This window comes from Centrocercus urophasianus, unplaced genomic scaffold, assembly GCF_019232065.1.
Source record: "Centrocercus urophasianus isolate 14NV4802_14NV808 unplaced genomic scaffold, USGS_Curo_1.0 seq_19, whole genome shotgun sequence".
Classification (NCBI taxonomy): domain Eukaryota; kingdom Metazoa; phylum Chordata; class Aves; order Galliformes; family Phasianidae; genus Centrocercus; species Centrocercus urophasianus.
The window spans coordinates 15,453,451-15,474,382 of record NW_024884744.1 but is presented as its reverse complement, the minus strand read 5'-3'; the positions used below and the strand labels follow the sequence as shown (position 1 = coordinate 15,474,382).

At 37.4% G+C, this 20,932-nt stretch overlaps 1 protein-coding gene across 1 annotated transcript; it reads right to left on the bottom strand.

Annotated features, from left to right (window-relative positions):
- Nucleotides 1-3,090: 3,090 nt before the first annotated feature.
- Nucleotides 3,091-20,884, bottom strand: CUL3 (cullin 3). The gene is made up of 10 exons (XM_042820920.1): nucleotides 20,337-20,884; nucleotides 17,367-17,543; nucleotides 16,367-16,537; nucleotides 14,935-15,042; nucleotides 12,167-12,291; nucleotides 11,731-11,827; nucleotides 10,792-10,926; nucleotides 6,207-6,393; nucleotides 4,211-4,356; nucleotides 3,091-3,575 (listed from the first exon to the last, which is right to left on the bottom strand). The coding sequence occupies exons 1-10, from the start codon at nucleotides 20,508-20,510 to the stop codon at nucleotides 3,444-3,446; spliced, it is 1,452 nt and encodes a 483-aa protein (XP_042676854.1). The 5' UTR covers nucleotides 20,511-20,884; the 3' UTR covers nucleotides 3,091-3,443.
- Nucleotides 20,885-20,932: the final 48 nt, after the last annotated feature.

Genomic DNA, 20,932 nt, shown 5'->3' with positions numbered 1-20,932 from the left:
TTGTCAGTTCCTTGTTAAAACCTCATCTCTCCCTTGCTCTTCCTTTTCACATCCCAGAAAAGGAGCTTAAACACGTGTTTCGGACTGATCACACTGATTATCTCATTTACTGAGACACCAGAATCACTAACAGAAAACTTTCATACAGAAAAAACAACACCTCACATGCTACTTCGAGCCTAGCTCTGGGCTGGCAAATCCTCCTCCTAACCCTGAATTGTTTCTAAGAACTGGAAGCTAATGCTCAGAGCCCACCTCACCTTTAACCACTGTGATAAATAAGAGTCAAGGAGCTGCAGAACAAGCTGGGAAGGTTCTGGACAGTCTTGGACAGGCAACAGACTGCTCACAAGGAGTCCCATTTTCTGTTGCTTTTGACAAGAAACCCTCTGTGCAAACTCATCACCCAAACCACACATCTTAACAGGCTACATGACTGTATACATACCACCTACCAGGTACCATGCTAGCTGCTTATGACATGTGAATAAAAAGATTTCAGTCATCCAAAATACTTCATTCAGTGCTTTTGTTGTTACAATGGTACATGAGTATAATCTCAACTCTTTAAAATGAACTTGTGTATATGTACCTTCCAATATGTATAAAACTTGAAGTCTACTTTTCATTTTAAAACTTTTGAAAATTAAAACTACACGTTAATAGGTTGTTACAGCATTTACATGTACATTAACTCAAGGAAAGAAAACTTACAACTAATTACCCTCATAAATGTGATCATGCAAACCTATTAATGAGCTTTTAACTAAGTTACAAGTTTAAAGGCGAACTAAGAAAGACCAAAAGTAAAATCAGGTAAGGAACAGCAGAATTCTACTATGGAATCTAAAAGAAATCTCACTAATCCTAGAATCATATGATTCTTTAATGTACACAAACAATGCAAAGGCATAGGCATCAAACTCACCTTAAGCAGAGTCACAGTGATACCGTGTTCAGATGCATCTGATCAAAGTTTTCACATTTCCATCTTGAACTCCTTGGAACTGTGATCTGATTGTAATGGTAAAGACATTTCTAAAAGGTGACTTCAGTAGCAGTCCCTTCCTGAACATTTAGTGTCTCCAAAATTCTATTAAACTTGAAATGGAAATGATATTCTGGTATTTGTTACTGAAATAGCTATCACCATCTGTTATTCCTTCAGCAACTCTAGTGTGCAAAGCTGGCCAAAAATTAAGATAAAAAAATCAGACCCATCCACCCCTTAAACATAGCTAGACAGCTGTTCATCTAACATTCAGGCTTGTGACATCTAACTTCACACTTGCCAAGAGCAAAGCAATCACAGGCAGAAAGCTTCAGCTGATGCACAGCAAAATTGTAACTGCAGCACAAAGTCCAAATGTCATGGATAGCAATGTTAGTATCTCTAAACCACAGTGGAAAAGGCTATGAACTCACTCCTTCCTGAAAAGCACAAAGGAAAGCATTAAAACAAAACTGTCACATGAATGCTATTAAGGACTAAGATACACAGAAAAGAAAGCCTTCATACCAACGCATGGAAGAACTAGTTACAATTTTAGGAAGACCTTAAGACACAACCCAAAACTAGAGTGGCTAACCAATTATTAGTTTTCTAATGTCACTAGAAAATAGACATACAGACATTTTAATAATTGCCCCCAAATTCATTTTGGAAAATCTGATGACATAGCTGGATTCTTCATGAACAGCAGCAGGTTAAGCTCCTCGTTGGTTACCTTCCTTCTACTTAATTGAAAGTAAATCATGAGTTAGGGAAAAGTCTTATTTTTATTTAGTAAACTTCAATAAAGCCTTTATAAAAAAGACAAAACAGGCCTCAGAATAAATCGTGCTGAAACCATCCCAATCCCAGGCCTCCTCCATAGAAGCAACCCACCACTGAACAACAGCCAGGCTTTTCATCTTAACAGGCTGTAGAGAGGGGTGAAACTGGAGGCACGCTATCAGCAATACACTTCAGGTGAATTGCTAACGTTACACAACAGTGCATTTGCTTGATATCACTAATGAAGAAATAATCTGGCAGTACCGTAGTGCTCTACAACCAACTTCCTTTTCGCTTCCTCCAGCTCCACATTTTGGGAAGTCCATCCCCAGTATGTTTCTGTATCTACGGATGAAAACGACGTGAACCAAAACAAAACCAGCATCAAATTAAAACCAATATTTACAGCAGAAAAACTGCGTGGTATGCAATCTGCATTGCAATGTCAGAAAAACAGTTTAATAAAAACTCTGCAGTACAATGCACGCTTCAAACAAATTCTATGAGAATAACAGTGCCACTGAACTGCAATTTTAAATCTATTTTTGCAGCATGCTGACAAAAAGGATAAAAGCTTTGGTTTAAGAACTGAAAGTTTCATTATAGTAACATTTTTTATTGCATGATTAAAATGCATTTTTAAAAGCAAATAGTGCACACTGGCTTCACTTTAATCTCCTCAAATACGTACTTACGATGGGAAACCCTGGGGCTACAGATCCATCTACAGTATTAACTGACAAAATATAATCCCAGTATGCTTCCCCAGAGGACAGTATTTAGTTTCAAATATTGCCATCCCTGTACTCTAACACACTTGAATTGTTTGTGTACACTAGATCCATTTATTTTAAAATTTTGTCTACATTTAGTGAAATAAAAACATCGCCCTGTACAATCCACCATCAGCAGTGAGTACAACAGCAAAAATTATTATACAGTTTATACACACTAATATCTTTTCCTTTTTCCTATGAAGAAACCAGAACAAATCTAGAGATAATTTAGAAGGACTCATATTACAGAAGGGAAAGTCAAAATTATCATGGCCTTTTCTGAGCCCCCAGTAGTTGCTGATTCATGTTGTTCAAACAATGAGTGCAGCTGGAAGAGTGAAACATGCTCAAGTCGTATTCTCGGGTCTCCAAAAGGTTACCAAATATTTAAATTAAACATGGCTAGTTAAAGAAACATTTGAAGCAGAGCACTATAACTGGGAATTCTGTCTTACCAGTTGTGGTTGTTCTTTTAACCCAACTTATACAATGCGCGAAGTGCTAAGCAACACTACAGAAACACGTTTACATCAACACTGAAGATCTGGGGAAATGAAATTCCAACAATTTTATTTTTTTAATGAGCTGTATTTTCTAAATTTGTTTTTATTTTTCTGTTTTCATACAGTATTGAAAACAAACGCGGCACATTCACATTTTCCCAAAGAATTGTAAGGATGATCTCTACAGGGATAACGTTGAAAAGCCTGAAGCTCAATCAATTCATGTTGAAAACTCTCAAAAGGAGTAAAAGGCTTGATCTGAATGGTCTAGAACATGTATTGTAATTTAATAGAAGAGATGGTCGTCTTAATATTAATGATTTAAAAGAACTTCCCAGTTCATGCGAAGAGTACAGTCCAAGAGTAAATCAATTTTCTGAACGCATTTTATGCTACGTAAGTGTATACTTTGCGATCCTCAGGTGTTCGTGCCAAATATTCTCTCTCAATAAGTCCTTCAATACGTTTTTTAATAACAACTGGACTTGGTAAGAATCGGGCCTTCAGCTGCTGAGTTACCTAAAACATAACGTTAAAAACAATAACATAAAATTACAGGTCGAGCAAGATCATTAATTATCTTAACTGATCAAAATAATCAGAAAGTTGCACAGAGGCGGGGCTGGCTACAACCATGAAACAACAATCCATCTTCACTCTCCCATCATTTTTTCCCTTCGGCTGCCTGCTCAATTTTGAGAGAGGAATGGTCAACCTGGAGACACTCAATTTCACAACCATGGAAGAGTGCGAGAGTGGAAAGCACCTCCCATTTGCAAAGGTGTCAGAACTCAGTGAGCACTCTCACTCTTTCTCTGCAGACCTTGAAACTTTCAATCTTGGACCCAACAGTTAGCAACAAGACAAAAACAGAAAATAAGTCATGCTAAGCACAGTGGTTTTCATTGCCAATTGGTACTTAAGGAATATGATGACATATTAATAGCAGTAAAGGGAGGAAGGAAAATCAGATGCACATGAGTACAGGGTATGGATTTAGGTGTCTTTAGATAAATGGGAAAAACAGAATGGATTAGTCACAATCTGTCAAAAACCCTCCAAAACCATGTTAGACTTGTGTAACTTCAAATGGAATCAAATGGAAAAAACAAAAGCAATTCTGAAGTCCATGTTAAAACTATGTACAAACATACCTCTGCTACTAGCACATTGTGTTGCATCTTCTTTCTAGATTTCATTATCCGAACTATAGCAGCTTCTATCTCATGCTTTCTGTCATCGTCTACTTTCTGCCTTGTTTCTTTCCTTTCTGGATCAGATTCTCCTTGTTTGGCAGCAACTGAAAGGAAAAAAAAGAAAGAGAACAAAGTATCTTAGCAAAGTTAAAATTAACACTGTGTAAGCTTTAGCTTTGCTATTTATTTCGTTCAGAAATCAAATGCTTTCCCAAGTTTTGACATCCTCAAACTCGTTTGTTTATGAAAAGCAGCCAGAAGAACATATTAGCATTTTCTGGCATATTTTGATAGCAACTGACAAGGTAGCAATCTATTATTCAATTATTGCTATGTTAAAATTTTAGCAGTACTCAGACCTGCTTACAGGCACAACCACCCCTATGCTCCCATTAAATATTTTTCTCTTTAAAGTAAAGAAATTCGTTAATTAAAACAGACAAATGATTCAAAGCTTTCTTCATAAACTATTTAAATACTTAAGAAGTTCATCAGCCAGATGAAACAGTCCAACCTTCCCTATCCTTTTCATCTCAGCTGTTTCACCCTTGTATTCTGTTCTCTTCTACTTATGCTTTGTTCCTGCCCTTCTCTCACCTTTTCACCCCAGTATCATCATAAACAATCCCTTTTCCCACACTGCTCCCACTACCTGTCTCCCTCCCATACTTCACTCAAAAGCCCCAAGTATTTATTGGTTCTAAAGAGGTCTACATTAAAAGTCATCTTTGTAAGAGAAACAAAACCAGAAGTATCAAATTTGCTCTTAAACCGTCTTGAACTCCAAACTATATTCTCCTACCCCAGAAATTTATGAAACAATAAAGCAGAACTACACCAAAATTCCGACAGTTGTCACAGACTCCTGTTCAATTCTGCCAGTGATGTTTTGGGCCCTGATCAGAGAGATCATGGCCCTTCATTTGGTTGCTGCACTCTTGCTCACCAGAGAAATTCTCCACATGTGGTGAGCATGCTGAGAGCACAGCACTGTGCATGCATATGAGGACAGCCCAGCTATTGCTCCAGCAGCAGGATATACTCAGTGTAACAACATACTAATATGTTGTTACATATTATATACATAATAACGGTATGCAGCCCTGGATTTACACACTTACATCCCAGGACATCGCAGGCTAAACAGAAGCCCAAAGCTGCCTTATGCACAGCAAACAGCACGTGAATTCCAGCACTGCATGAAAAGACAACTAAAATGCCATTAATGGCGTGTATTTTATGTACCAAGACCCATAGCTTCAGAAAATCTTTGATGAACTAAAATTACAAAGTTAATTTGCAAAACACTTGGAAGAGCATCTACAGCAGTACTACAAGTCAGAAAATATTTCCAGAGAGCTTTCTGAACTAAAGATACCAGTATGACTTATGTGTAACATAAACCAGCTCTTCACTGAGCTGGTAAAGCTGTGTCACGCCAATCAGTTGCTCTCATTTGTTAACTCCACTCAAATCATGGCCTAAAGACACTGCAGCTAACTGCTGTATGGAAATAAACTCTGCTACATCACGTGATAAAGATTTTACCCAATTTCACAGCAGTACAACAATTTACACACCTGAGGCTATCTTCTTTTTTTATGAATCAGTCAGTAGCCTGATATTTTTAATTTCACTACTCAAATTTCTCCTTTAACATTTCCTTTTATCTTAAAAGGAACTACACACTTTGAAAAGCAGAAGGCTTATTAACTATCACTTCCACACTTCCATTTTAAAATTCTTGTTTGGATGCAACTAGAATCACAGATTTACCATAGAATACCTCAAGTTGGAAAAGACCTATTAGGATTGAATCCAACTCCTGGCTCCACAAGCATTAACAACAAAGAAATACGACTCGTTTCCTTCTGCTTGTATGGACATCAAGCTTACAAAATAACATTCTAAGACAAAACACTTTAAAGACAAGATAATATAAAAAGCCACTTACCTGTCTGAATCTTCACTCTGTGTAGTTTAGATGTGAACTGATCATTCACTGTAAATATATGTCCATTTTCTATTTCTTTCGATTTGGGCTCTTTTGTGAGAACACGTTGTGTTGGTTTGCCACACGCAAGGGACTGTAGGGCTCTGACCAGTTCTCTTTCAGGGATGTCAGTTTCTTGTTGAATTTCCTGAAGAAAAACATCCTCATCAGTTTACAGCTAGTGCAGAAGTAAGTATCACATTTTGCAGACAACAGCAGTGACTGCTTAAAACATCCATCCTTCAAGTCCATAAAGCAGCAATCACAAGTTAGTAAGCAAAGTATACTGGATGCAGAACGATGTCTTCATATGCTTTAGGGGAAGGCTTCTTCAAATTTAACTCAGTCAATGAGCTCACATTCGTTAGAAGTTCATTATTAGACTTTTAGAAACTGCAAACATCTCCAGTTCACATTCCCATTCAGACTCTTAAGGGACACCTGGCAGCTGAAGACTAAACTACCAGACAGAAAAACAGTCGTCGTACATGTAACTGCCACCAGAACTGCCACTTCACCAGCTTCCCCATCACCTGATCCAAGAGCAATACCCAGCTCTTCTGCTGTCCACCTACACTCCCCATGCTCATGGCACACAAGTCAAACTCAAAACAACCGCAACATCCCCCCGTGCTTAAGAGGCAGAACAGAACTTGTACAGAACTTCAGTTCTTTAAACAGCCATCAGAAAGCCAAACTTCAGAGTACAGCCGAGTTCTATCATGTTTATTTCTTCTGTGCACTCAGATTTTATTGTAATGGTCAAAAAAATCCTCCTGTGGTCATACACTGCTGAGAACAAGTAGTATTTTTCATATACTGGCTGCCAAGACTGTCATTAACTGCAAAGCATTTCCCATTCAGCATCTCACAACCAGATCTCAGCAAAGCTCAGATAACATGCCTTTATTTTCCAACTATGTACCCAATATCCCATGTGTAATGATAACTTTATTTGATGTCAAACTTTTTTTGCACATCTTTTTAAATTACTTTGAATGAGCTAGAAATTCCAGAAGTCTAACATGACCAAATCTCACTATTTTTGATATTTACTGCCTGTGGGTGATTGGAAAACATTAAGTATTCTTAAGAGTATTCTTAGAAGAGTACATTCAGAAATATTCACAGTATTTGAAGTGATGTGTACCCACAGTTAAATTATTTGCTGACATCAACAATGCCTTTTCACAAGCAACTCAAACTATTTATCTGTTGCTTTACTTAAAACAATTGTCACAATTTTTTTTTCCAGATTCAGCACAAAACAGTATTAAAGAAAATAAGAAATCAAAGATGCAATCCCTTAGATGGTCACACCAAAAATTCTTACTAAAATGGATCAATCAGCATAAATTCAACCAAGCAAACGAAGACAGCACTTACAACCTGAGGACTTAGATAACTGTAGAGACTGTAAACCAAATCCAGCTTACGCTTCACATAATGCCTCTAACACGTTCATCAGAAATTTATGTTTGGAAGCCTACAACTAAAAGCCATCCTTTCATAATTGAGTTGCTATCACAAGTAAATGTGTTCTTTGCTCCTGATGAAAGCAAAACAAAGTTTTTTTTTCCATGCTGTATCTTTCCAACGGAGCCATTAACACATGCAAAACATTTCAGAAATCATAAGCAAGCTTAGAAATCAGAAGCACAGGAAGAACTGTACTGCAATATGCTCCCTCAGAAGAAGGCAAAAAGTTCAAGTTGGACAAAAAAAAATGTAGCTCTGAATACAAATGGGAATAACAGATGGTCCTCTGCTCTCCTTTCCCCTCAGTCTGTGACGTACTATTTTTCTTACTTACACAATGCGCTTATACAATTGATGTAAACAGAGGAGAATCATAGAATGGCCTGGGTTGAAAAGGACCACAATGATCATCAAGTTCCAACCCCCCTGCTACATGCAGGGTCACCAACCAGCAGACCAGGCTGCCCAGAGCCACATCCAGCCTGGCCTTGAATGCCTGCAGGGCTGGGGCATCCACAGCCTCCTTGGGCAACCTGTTCCAGTGCATCACCACCCTCTGTGTGAAAAACTTCCTCCTAATATCCAACCTTAATCTCCCCTGTCTTAATTTAAAACCAACCCCCCATGTGCTACCCACCCTGGTAAACGGCTGTTCCCCCTTTTGTTTATACGCTCCCTTCACGTACTGGAGGGCTGCAATGAGGTCTCCCCAGAGCCTTCTCTTCTCCAAGCTAAACAAGCCCAGTTCCCTCAGCCTTTCTTCATAGGAGAGGTGCTCCAGCCCTCTGATCATCTTAGTGGCTCTACAGCGCTTTTCCCCTCGTTTCCAAAAATGCATTATTTTGAAGGAGATAACAGAGCTGTGCACAAAAGCAGTACCTATTACATAATTTCAGTTCTAAAAACATTACTAACTGAGCTCCATCCGAAACCTACAAAGGATATATTCTAAGCATGGCCTTTGTCCAATTCTACACATGATAACTGGTTATTATTGGGAAAAAAACACAGGGAAATTAGAAGGAAAAAAGTCATGTTGTTGAAATGACAAAAAGACTAAAAGGATTTTTATTCATACAAACTTGAACCTGCAATTCTTCAAAAGCAGAAACGAGCAAAAGAGAACAAAGGCACGCCAGTTTTTAAGATCCAGAGTCACTTCTTTGTTAAAATAATCCCTAGTTTTACTTCTACCAGCAACACCTCTATTTCTTGTTTGTGAAACCTAGAGATATAATAAGAACTAAGTATTTTCCCTTTGTTTTCAGCATTATCATTAAAGATTTCACCCTTCAAAACACCGAGCTGCTTTGTAAACTTCAGCAAAAACAGAAACAAAAAGCTGAGCATTACATGAAATTCCATTACAAGAAACTGAATTGAATGAAAATGGAACAAGCTCTGAAGGTTTGCACAAACATCCTTCCTCTTAGAAGCAAGTAACATTAAGCTAGACCTACGTGGCCACTTGTTCCTTTGTTGATGTAAACAAATCCTTGACATACAGAGATACATTAACTACGTAAATTTTGGAGAAGGCATCTTGCTATGTCATGATTCTTTACATTTCTGAAGAACCATGTACATTATTCTTGCATCATCGTAATCTTTTTCTCTCAGTCACATAGTTCAACAGCTGTTCACAATCTTAGCAAGTTTCCAGTTAATAATCTCACTGAATACAAAGAAAACGGTAAATAGCAAAGGTTTTCCAACCACAAAAGCAACTTAAAATTAATCTGTCCAGCTGTGAAGCTGCAGAAACACTTTGCTTTTATGCTTACTCAAGCACATTGCAGGCCATCTCTCATGCTATGCTGCGGTAAAAGCAGTAACTTCATAGGAGAGAACAGCAGCATATGGCAGCGCTTGGTAATTAATCGTGGCATTCAATAGTCAGTGAAGACAGACAAAATTCAATCTACCCTTTGATTTTCATAAGCTTTTCTGCTCAAAGACAACTCCCACGTACTTCACCAAAGAAGCCAAACAAACGTAGTATGCCTTCTTAATGTTTTAGTTAAAGGCTGACATAAGAACAGCTTAAAAACTCCTGAACATGAGAAAACAAACACATACAATCTAAACACTTGCAGACAGTTCTCTATTATCTAGCCTTAGTAAAATTAACTATGATTTAGTGCATGCGTCACAGTCGTATTTGTCAGTGCCAAGTATTATTTATTCATATATAAATGAGGCTCTATTCATAAAAAACCTCAAAATAATACATTTATAAAATAATGTAGCTATTAGTCCAATTTCAATTAGGAAAACCAAGCTGTTAACCTAGCTGTTAAATTCTCCTTTCTTTTTAAGTTCTCTCTGAAGAAGTACTCAAAGCTGTAATGCTCCTGCAGTGCACTGCACAAAACACAGGACTTTCTGAGCTCCCAAACACTCTTTTGCAAACTGTACATATTATTTAAGAGATTCTAAGCAAACTCTGCCTTTCTCAATCCCAACTATTTCAAATAGACATCCTCATAATAGCAGGCTAGAAGAATGCACTCCCAAAGCATTCTCCACCACCTTTTATGAGCTTCAACATTCCCTAGTAATGCCCCTCCAATCTCTATATTAGGAATCTCTTTGGAACTTCTTCATCGTCCTTTCTGGTTCACCATGAGAGAAGGGATAAACTACAGCTCACTCCAGACTGCCAGTTTAAACAATTTAACTGCTTAAAAAGCAATGACAAAAATCCCTGGGCCTATAGATTCAGTTACTCAAGGAAACTGAGCAAGCAGAGCCACCTGCTGCATTCCAGCTTCAGCTTGTCTCCTACAGCCAAGGAATAACCATACTCAACAACCCTCTTCAACTGCCCTGAAAACTTCCATTCCCAAATGACATCCACTTCTGGAACTGTTTAATAAATATTTAGCAGTGAATATAGCAATAAGGCAGTGGTGCTGATCTGTTCCTGCATTTATCAGTCTGACCCATACTCCAGTGGAATGAGAAGTGTGGTGTTTGTGCTCCTCAAATACCTAGTTAATAGAACTAGAAAGCCTAAAATAGGTTATCTGAAAGACAGGTAAGAAAAAAAAAAAACAATTCATACCTCAAAGGTGTATTTTTCTCTGTTGTTAAAGAGCATTAATATTGTCATCTGGAAAGTGGACACCTGCAATATGTGCTTCCGTGTATTTGAGCCAGTTACTTGGGCACCTCCAACGCCAACCTCGGAGCCATCTTCCTATTTTAAAAATAACAGAACTACCATCAGTTCATTCTTCGCTCCAGAATATTTCCTCAGTAAGATGGAAGTTACGTGATGAAAGTTATCTTGGAGCTCAGTCCATAGATGTCATCGAATGGCATATGTCTGGTGGCATAACCAGAATCTCTCTCTAGTAGGTGACCTTACAATCACAGCAGATTTCTTTAGGATGGAGGCACCTTGCTAAGTTGCATGGTCCAGCCACTGCTCACAGCCAGGCCATACAGAACAGGACACTCGAGACTCCATCCAGTCAAATACTGAGCATTTCCCAAGAACAAACCCCAGAGCCTCTATGGGCACCTGCTCCGCCACCTGAGTAGCTTCCAGATTTTTCTTGTATACATAAATATGAAGTATTATACACATTTGGAAAAACGTCTACATTGCTAGCACTCTAAATATGAAAAGCAGAGTAGACTTTGCTTAAAAGTACGTTTTCACACTAACAAAAATTAGTCTAAAGATAAATTTCATTTTGCTTTTGATTATTCCAGCCAAAAAACCTGCAGAACACTAAATTTCCTTCAAGATCCAAATTACTTTTCTGCAAGGAACTAAAAGGGATGATTTGCAACACATGAAAATCAGATTTAGAAGAAGAAAACGTTTTCAAACATTTACAAAGGAAGAATATAGAAGGGATGAAAGGCACTTTTTGCTAATATTATCAACAGGCAAGCTTATTTTATAAAATCATGGAATTAATACAACTGTGCACTTGCTTAGGTTTTATTCTAAATGCTAAAATGCAACACTCTCATAACCTTCATACTTCACCTTTTTAACTGGCCCATAAAAAGTGGCATTGAGATCTGCAGAACCCATGTGATGCTGGAGTGTCAGCTGTCGTCCACTGTGTTTGGCTAAATAAAATCTGCAATATAAATGAATTGAAAACTTAAATACAACACGTAAATTATGTATGAAGTGGAAACTACTTAGTAGAAGCTTAGTAATTATGTGCACTTTCCATTGCAATTAAGGAAATTTCTAACTCCTCCTTTTTCAAAGCACTGCATTAGAATTCACATTAAGAACTCCCAAAGCCTCAAGTCTAAAAATACAAATTCTTGTATTCTCAATTTCTGCATCAACTGAAAAAGAGTGGTAAGATGGCACGTCTTTTGTTTTAATGGTAAAACGTACCTGTAAGTTAAGTTAAGAAAAAGTTTGCTCTTAAAACCTCTACCTCAAAGCCTGTTTTAACACATACCTTCTAAATATTTCAAAAGCATGTCGGGGAGCTGGAGGGATGTTGCACTTTGGTGTGGCTGACTGGGTTGGCCAGTAACCTGTTGTGAGAACCCGCACTGTAAGATCAACGCCACCTAATGAGACCTATAATTGGAAGAAAACATTCATTGTTTTAAAAGATCATGCTTCACTGTTTTTTTCTATCACGTAGAAAGTACAGAACTTGCACAATTATGGAAAAGATGGAATATAAATCTATAAACATTGTTTTACCAACACCGAACAAATGAACCCACCAGAATGTTAGGAGATATGCCAGAAACCTCCATGTCATTCCCCTGGGGCATTTACAGACTTCTATTAACGACTAACTAAGAGTGAAATACCTGTGATCACAAATGGAATTCACAATATATAGAACAGTTCTTTCTAAATAGTCTTTCCCCTTTTGACTATGTACAGTAAAGCCAGGTTGCTAAAGACACAAATTTCTAAGTAGCCTCTGGAAGCAAATAAAAATACCAAATTATCTGACGTTAAGTAACAGCAAGCTCCTCCTACTATTTGCCTCCATGCTGTTATGTGAACAGTTACTTTCACACACAGAACGTATGTACTTTCTCTGAAGACAGCCATTACCAATAAATACTCAGCACTGCTTACAAAACATTGTACAGGTGAAACACGGATCCACAAAGTGGATTAGTTTCCATTAGTAGGAGATAAACTTCTAGCCTATCATGTGGCATTATCCTTACTGGTATCTCAACTCACTTTATTAAACTTAAAGGCGAGCATTTTCAGCTCTGGTGTTAGATAGTACCTTCAAAGAACACAAATGAGGGACAAGAAAAACAAAGTATAACATACCCAAATGGTTATAAATTGTTAAATACAAATAGAGCATGCTATATTTTAGACTGTCAAGAAATATCCCATCATTTCAGAAACTTCCAGTACTAAATAACAGAGCAGCACTCGCTTGTATACAGTAAATTTTGTACTGCGTATGTGTCAAACACTTCTGTGCATTACCAAACTTATGCCTTGGAAACTTCTGAAAAATCTAGATTAATGCCAAGCTACTCAGAGAGAAATATCCTCTCAAAATGAATTTAGTTAAGGCTAAAGCACAACAGTTTGGAAAAGCATGCAAAAACCAGTATGGAGCTTGTTCTGTAGTCAGCATTAGTGCCTTGCTTCCAATTCTGTATTATCAATGCTATAAGGCTCACAAGATAATTAAAATTGCCATTTAGATGCAGAAAACTAATCTATAAATCATCTACAGAGAAGCTTCAAACAATTTTCGCTTTAGACAGAGTATAGGGAAAGGTGATCAACAGAGACAGGAAGATAAAGGAAGTGTCTTTATCAGGAACTGAAATCCTTCTAGTTCAAGTGGCAACCTTTCCCTGAGGTTTTTGGTCTCAGTCAGATTACAACACAGTATAAATTGAGAATGCTGCATATCAGACATTATACACAGCAGACCCAGAAAAGTTCTGTAAGCCTTTCACTTTTCCATCTCTTCGTTGCAAAAATGATACGAACAAATGGAAAATGCCTTAAAGTGACCTAGTCTTAAAAAAAAAAACACTCTTAACAATTAAAGGTTTCGGAATTGCACCTGTAGAATTATGAGTAATGTTATCCTGGGCTTTCCCTTGTGCTTAGCTTTCCCCTTAATGATATGAAACCAATCATTACTTAAATAGACCTTGGCACTACCCATATGTTGGGACACAGGATCCAGCAGGAGACTTTGCAGGTCAGATTATTTAGAGTCGAGTAGATTTCTGATTCCTCTAGGAGGCACTACACATATCTGAGCTATATAAATTGTTTAAAAAGGAGTAGGATTGACTATTTCCTACAGAATGCAAAAACACCTGGATATTAACAGCAATACTTAAAAACAAAGAAAGCAATAGATTTATTTTATCTCAAATATTATGAACACCAACAGAAACATCTCTGCTTTCATCATAAACAAATACTCCAAAAGTGTCATTAAAAGACAATGAGGCTGAACAAAAGGCAGCCCTTGGGCAAACTGCTGGTCCCTTGCCAAGAATAAGACAGTCTCAAATGAGACCTAACAGAATAGATGTTAACAGTTGAACTTTACCTTACTGGCTGTACATAGTTAAGATGGAAATACAGATATCATACATTAACTCAAAGTAAAACTGTCAGGTTGTCTTTAACATCAAAGAATCCTATGTAGAAGTCTCACAAAAAAGTGGGAGTGCTCTAAAAATTTTTTCTTGATGTTCGTGTTTTAACCATTCTAGAAGGAAAACACCATTCGATTCTAAAGAACAAAGCTGCAGTAAAGATGCCCGCCCACAAACACCTGTATCTGTCCACGTGTGCCTCCACCACCTCTGCTGAAACCGCCCCGCTGCTGTCAGGCACAAACGAGCCCGCACGCCCCCAGCGAGCAGCCGGGAAGGCGGCCGCACCGCGCCCCCTGGCGGCCACGAGGAAGGAGGCCGGCGGAGGAGGGACCGCGCAGCAACGGAGGCGCAATGGAGCCGGAACGGGATTCTACGCAGCGAAATCGGTTCTGTTTGGGCTGCACATCAGCCTTTGAAATGGCTTTTCTATTTCGGGAAACACTAACAGAGTTTACGAGATGAGAACCACTATAAGAAATTTAATTTGAGGATGCTAACCAAATCCTTCTTCTCACATGAGAACGCTAACAAAAAAATGCACGCGCCTGGATGAAGGTCTGTGCTTTGCACAGAAAGAAGCAGCACACAGGAGCTGTGCTCTTACCCCAGTCGACTGCAGATGTTGCCTGAACTCATCCATCGTCGTGTTTGAGATGCTCATGTCCCTGAACATTCCTTCCAGTTTAGATGTGAACTGACATCCACATTCAGTCTGAAACACACAACATCACTCACTGTGCCAGGGCTATGGAAGAGATCTGATACATGAACCCAACAGCTAGAGTTTATGTCTCATAAAAATGCTATTTCCATACATGTGGTTACTTGGACTCTTCCATTACTTCCAGAACTTTATAAAAAACACCCCAAAATAACTTCCATTTTTCATATTTAAGCCTGCAAAAATGAAACCTTCCCTCCCTTTTCACCCATTCCAGTTTTTTTTTCTTTTTTTTACATAATTTCTGCATGTTTATCTCACCTAAAACATTGGTGAAAGCTTAATAGACCAATGCCTATGAACTAACCTGTTTTGTAACATGATGAGAAAATACTAGTTTTTGATGCCCAAAGATTTTTATCTTAAGTATACATCACTTTCGAGGGCTACTGCAGAGTACAAAGGAAGATCACAGATCTTTCTTCAATCTGTGACATACATATCTATAGACATACACGCAAATATATGCGTTTCCACTGGACAGCCAGGACTTTCTGTACACTTCTAAAGCACAGCTTCACATATATGGTAAAGGCCAGCATGTTATCTACACTATTACCATCTCTGGGCAAATCCATGAGAAAAGACAGCAGTCTCAATCCATTGACTCATCTTGCTAAAGAAGTATGCCCTGTGTATTCTCATCTGCACCAGGTGGGAAGAAGTGGAAAGGTAACTGGGAATTAATTAATTTTGATAATCTGGAGAAATCCGATTCAAACAGATTTCATTCGTTCATGGGTGAGAATACAAAGGTCAAAAACTGAGAATCAGGGAAGTTTGATTTTTACAACCAAATCAGACAGGTTCAAAAATCCCCTGGACACTTCACATACCACAGGGGCAGAAGCTGCATTAGAAGCTGCTTCAAGGATTGCTTATCTTTAGGTTTTACCTTCTCAGTCTCTTGGTCACTCTTGCAACCAGAATAAACTAAACCAAGAGAAGTAAGCAAAACGTTTCCAAACACAGGTATGAAGACCTTTTTTCAATCAATCTGAACTACATCAAAAAGGAATTGAACGCTACTGCTGATCTGAAGAAGGATATAGTACAATTTAACAAAAATGAATGCCATCAAATACCCACTGTGAATTTACACCACTTCCAGATGTTTTCCAGCATTTCCTTCTTTTTATTTCTACATAATGTTTCAGAATAACACTTCATATTTTCTGTTAGGGCTTCAAAAATCAAATCTGTATTTAACTGCAAGGTACAGCTTATATATATAACCCTTATGTAAGGCCAAAGAAATCATACTTATGAAATTTATGAAATAAATGAAGCAAAAAGTATACAAATATTGCCTTACCTTTAATTTAGATATCATGTTTTTCTCAGAGTCATCCGAAACACTCTTGTTTGTAAGAAGTCTTCTTGCCAAGTGCTGCTTATAATACCGCTCAAAAACATCTTTCTCTTGCATAAACCTAAATAAAACCATTGCTTTATCCAAGATAGTTTCTACTTCTTGCTCTGTTAGCTGTAGAAGAAATAATATACTGGTTTTAGTCTTCCAGGACGGATGTCATATACAGCCTACATACTTTAAGCAATTCACACCAAGTATATGGTGTAAGAATAGCCTAGAAGGAACATAACAAAATTGGTCTAACGTATGAACAACCGAGCCAAAAGAACAGTGCCCAAACCCAGTAAAAGGGAGAAAATAACAATCAAAAATGTAGGAAGAAGCAATGATGAGGGAGCAATGAATGGTTAAAACTCCTGATAAAACAGTGAAACTGTCCTGATGACCATACATTTTGAAGCATTAAAAAAGAATTAGAAAAGAAGCACAACTATAAACCAGCATCAGCAATTAATAATATGGAAAGTCAGCTCAGAATGAAGATTTTCACATTTTGAGATTGACTTTGCAAAGCCTGTCTAGTGCCACAACAAATAAAATGATCACTTATTTTTATAAATAAATAGTATTGATTATTTGACTGGCTAACCAAGTGAGTTACTTTGCAAGAGAATCATTAGGCATTGGGAACAACTACTGAACTATAAACATACTTAAGGAACTGAACAGGTTTCCCAGAAAGTCGCAGAATTTAATACAATCTAAGGGAGTGAGATGGAGGTCAAGCTACACATCCTGAGATATCCTTGTGTGCCTTATGTAAGTTTAGCCCTAAAGTGTTATGGGCTCAGATGTGCCTTATGGACTTTTTCTTTGTTTGAAAAAGGCAGCAGTGCCATTTACCTTAATACAAAAATCATTCTCAGAAAATTACCTTAGTTTAATTTGATCCAAGATTGCACAGAAAACAGTAGGATCTTTTAATTTAATTTATACTTACTCCCTTGACTCCTTTTTTCAGCTTATCATCAATAAATAATGAGAGGTACTCTGGAGACCTAGAGTTGAGGTTGAGGAAATATTCAAAGTCACCCGCAATAGTCTGTTTGAAGAGTCGGTCGTTATTGAAAGACTCTTGAAGAAAGCGGTCAAACCTACTCTTCAAATCCAGTAAACCCTTCAAAAAAAAAAAGTATAAACAGTTTTACTGATTTAAAATTTTAAGTTGCAAAAACAGCAGTAATAGATGTAGGCTAGATCAGATCTACAAGTAGAGGTTCTGCAATGCCCTCTACGTTCTGCACTGTTAGGAAGCATGGGAAATTTCATTTCTGTTTGTAAACGTCTACAGTTGCCCTAAATCTCTTGCTGTAATAGGCTACTGACAGATTAAGTATTTTAATCACTCTTGTTGAACAGGCTGATTTACTTTATTTTAAATCGACAACTTAAAGAAGGTATTTTTGGAATTAAGCCTTATCTACGTAAAATGAATGAAGTTGTCAAAATCACTTCCCTTCCTAAGTACAGGACATCAGAGAGATCAGGCTAAGCACCCATTAACTGCATCCACAGAGCCACTAAGCAAGTTTAAGGAGAAAACATACTGCAACAAGAGGACAGATCTTATTAATTTTTTTTCCCCCTGCAGATTCAAGCCAGGAATGTTCTGCACTATTTAGCTGCGTGTTTCCCATTAATCTGTACCAATCTCTGTGAATGTATGAAAGCCAGATACAAGTAACTGCCCTCCAGTTACCACAGTTTGAAGTTCACAATCACAGCATGAAGTCCACAGACGTGAAACGAACCATTTCTTTTAGCTGAACTGTCAGATTTTTACCATCATTTTTAGGGGTTGCACTATCTGTACTTAAAGCTAAAACAACTGAATGTAGAAGGGGGAAGCATCATAAAAATCACATGAACACCTTGCTAAACATATATGATACATGTGGGATTTATACATAAGCAACATATTCAGGGTGGTGGGGAAAAAGAATTTTGTGCATAAAGTTGATAACTACTGTCCATACAATCCATTCAGGCTAAATGATCCTGAAGTCCTACATCGCTGAAGAATTTATTCATTTGTGGTTACTTAAAGAAGCCATTCAAGAATTACTCAAGGAAGTAGTAGTGTTTCTTAGGAACTCACCATCTCACTTAAAGGAATGATCTTTAGACAGTCTAATTAACGTGTATTAGAAATTTTAAATTCAAAGCAAATCCCACTTTCTCTCTCTGTTAACCAAGGTTAGCTTATGTCTCCTCTCCAGGAGTACACCATCTGAACAGCCTGGTGTTGAACAGGAGAAACTGATAGTACCTTGAATCACAACAGCATCTCAACATCCCTTCCATTATTTTAAGGAGTTTTAAATTTAATCCCTGGCAATGTTTTTGCAATCATGTCACTGATGATGCTGAGGGTTTGGCAATGTTACGTTGCAGAAGCAGTGCTGAACTATGAAGGCTTTTTTTCTTGATAGTAAAATATATCTTCCCTGTCTATCTTCTTACCAGTATTTAAGTTCTTGAAAGTTTCAGATTAGCATGACTGAAATCAGTAAGGTGGATTCTTTATTCATTTTTCTTTCTTCCATCACGTTAATGGAAGGACAAATATTTTTAGAGGTTTAGCAGCAATCAAATACTGACTCCTCCTTAGGACATCTTCATGAGATGGTTGGGGGTAAATACTAATTGGACTCTGGATGAGCTCTGCCAAAGCAAGTGCAACATGGCTGTAAGTCTTCTTCAGCTTCACCAGGTGTATTCAACTTTGTGGCAAGATACATTGATAGCACCATTATAATTAAATATTTAACTTTTCCCCAGGTCAGCCTCTTAAGATACTCCCTTTTGGGTCAAACAGAATTCTAAAGTGAAAATTACTTCGGACACTTATTTTATATATTACTTGTCACTTTTTTGTTTTTATTTTTAAATAAATCACACCACCACAAAACCACAACAGCCCAGAACCTTTATACCTACGAAAGTTCAAAGAGTATTCTCTTTTTAAATCATTGGAGAATCATTCTTGTCCAAATTAGGTAAGAAATTTTGCTTCAGCACTGCCAGACAATTCAAACAAAAACGTTTCTATACTCAAATGGCTTCTTGTAATAGTAACCAATTCCAGTAAATTGATTGTTTTCAAACAAAGTAGAGATAATAAGATACACAACATGAAATGCTTCTTTAAAGGACCAGACAAAAAAACTGCAGCTACACATTTGTAAAAAATTAACATATTTAACAAATACACATTTTGATATCAACTGTAAAACATTTTCAGCTATAAAACATTTACTTGAATTTCAATTAACTCTGAAAGAAATTAGAGCTATGTTCTCAGAGACAATGGGAGGCAAGAAAATACGACAACACTCCTGAAGCACATTTTAGGGTCTTGGTAAATTAATGCTACACAAAATCTTAGTGAGATGGAGAACAACAAAACACCTACTAATATGCAGAAATGCTGTGTCTCTCAGGGAGACCAAGAATTAAGCTAGCAATTAAAATGTGAGTGAGAGGTGAATGCTGTAAACCATTAGAATCTTGCTATGAAATTCCACCTTGAACATCAATAGCCAGCGTTGCACACAATTACATTAAATAGATGCTAAGGAGCTTCTTAGGATAAAATTCAATCTGGAGGCAAATATAATGTACAATAAACCAAAAAGTTCCAAGGTTTTATATAACTGTTTTGAATATTTTAATAAAAGTAGATACCAAAAACCCACTAATTAGGAGCTTGTACTTACCAAGCAACTTAGGAGTTCTAAACACTTCCAAAATAAAAAAATGTGCGCATTTTAAATAGAAGCATAAATGAAGTTTATTAATAAATAATTAACCTTTCTGAGTCAGCGCTAAGAGGTTTCTCATATAAAACGTGTTACTCTGGAAAATACGGGAAAGAAGGAGGAAAGGCAATTTTTAAATATTCAACTACCTGAATGTAGTCAACTGGATTCTTTCCTTCTCCCTCTTCAGAAACTAGTGCTTTGCCTTGCTCTCTCAGGTACGAGCTCATGCACTCGCACATTGTCTTCAGACCGTTTGGCACACGACTAAACAACTTGTACATGCAAGCAAGGTCTGTAGAAAAGAACGAGATGTTATGCATGATGCCCTGTGTAACTTATTCATTTCACAGCAAAAGACAACAAACAGCAGAAGAGTTCACACACTCAAGCAACAAAAGCATCCTGTAACAGTTTGGGCACTGATGGAAATTTCTGCCCCTTTTCTTTACCCCAAGAACATACTAACTACAGCAGCCACAGAAAACTAAAGTAAAAACAAAGGTGGTATTTCATTATTCTAGTTCAAGCTGTCTATAGCACATAATCTTGTGTTGCTGATCACCAGGCCAGCAAAAGTTGTTTTAAAGGCTGGTGTGTTTTAAGCTTCACTAAAATCGCTTCTTTTCATGGTATTTATGAATGTATCTTCCAAGGCTACCGTCCCAAAATCAAATATTATGTTAAAACAAATTAGACAGCACTAATGAGATGCTTGTTAAAAGCAAAAAAGCAAAAAAAAAAA

What these genes read in the sequence shown, in the direction of transcription:
- CUL3 (XM_042820920.1), bottom strand. Translation starts at nt 20,510, where the DNA reads ATGCATAACATCTCGTTCTTTTCTACAGACCTTGCTTGCATGTACAAG. An exon ending in ACATGATATCTAAATTAAAG is followed by an intron (nt 15,043 to 16,366) that starts GTAAGGCAATAT and finishes TGTGTGTTTCAG; the next exon opens with ACTGAATGTGGATGTCAGTT. An exon ending in ACAATGTGCTAGTAGCAGAG is followed by an intron (nt 3,576 to 4,210) that starts GTATGTTTGTAC and finishes GTTATGTTTTAG; the next exon opens with GTAACTCAGCAGCTGAAGGC.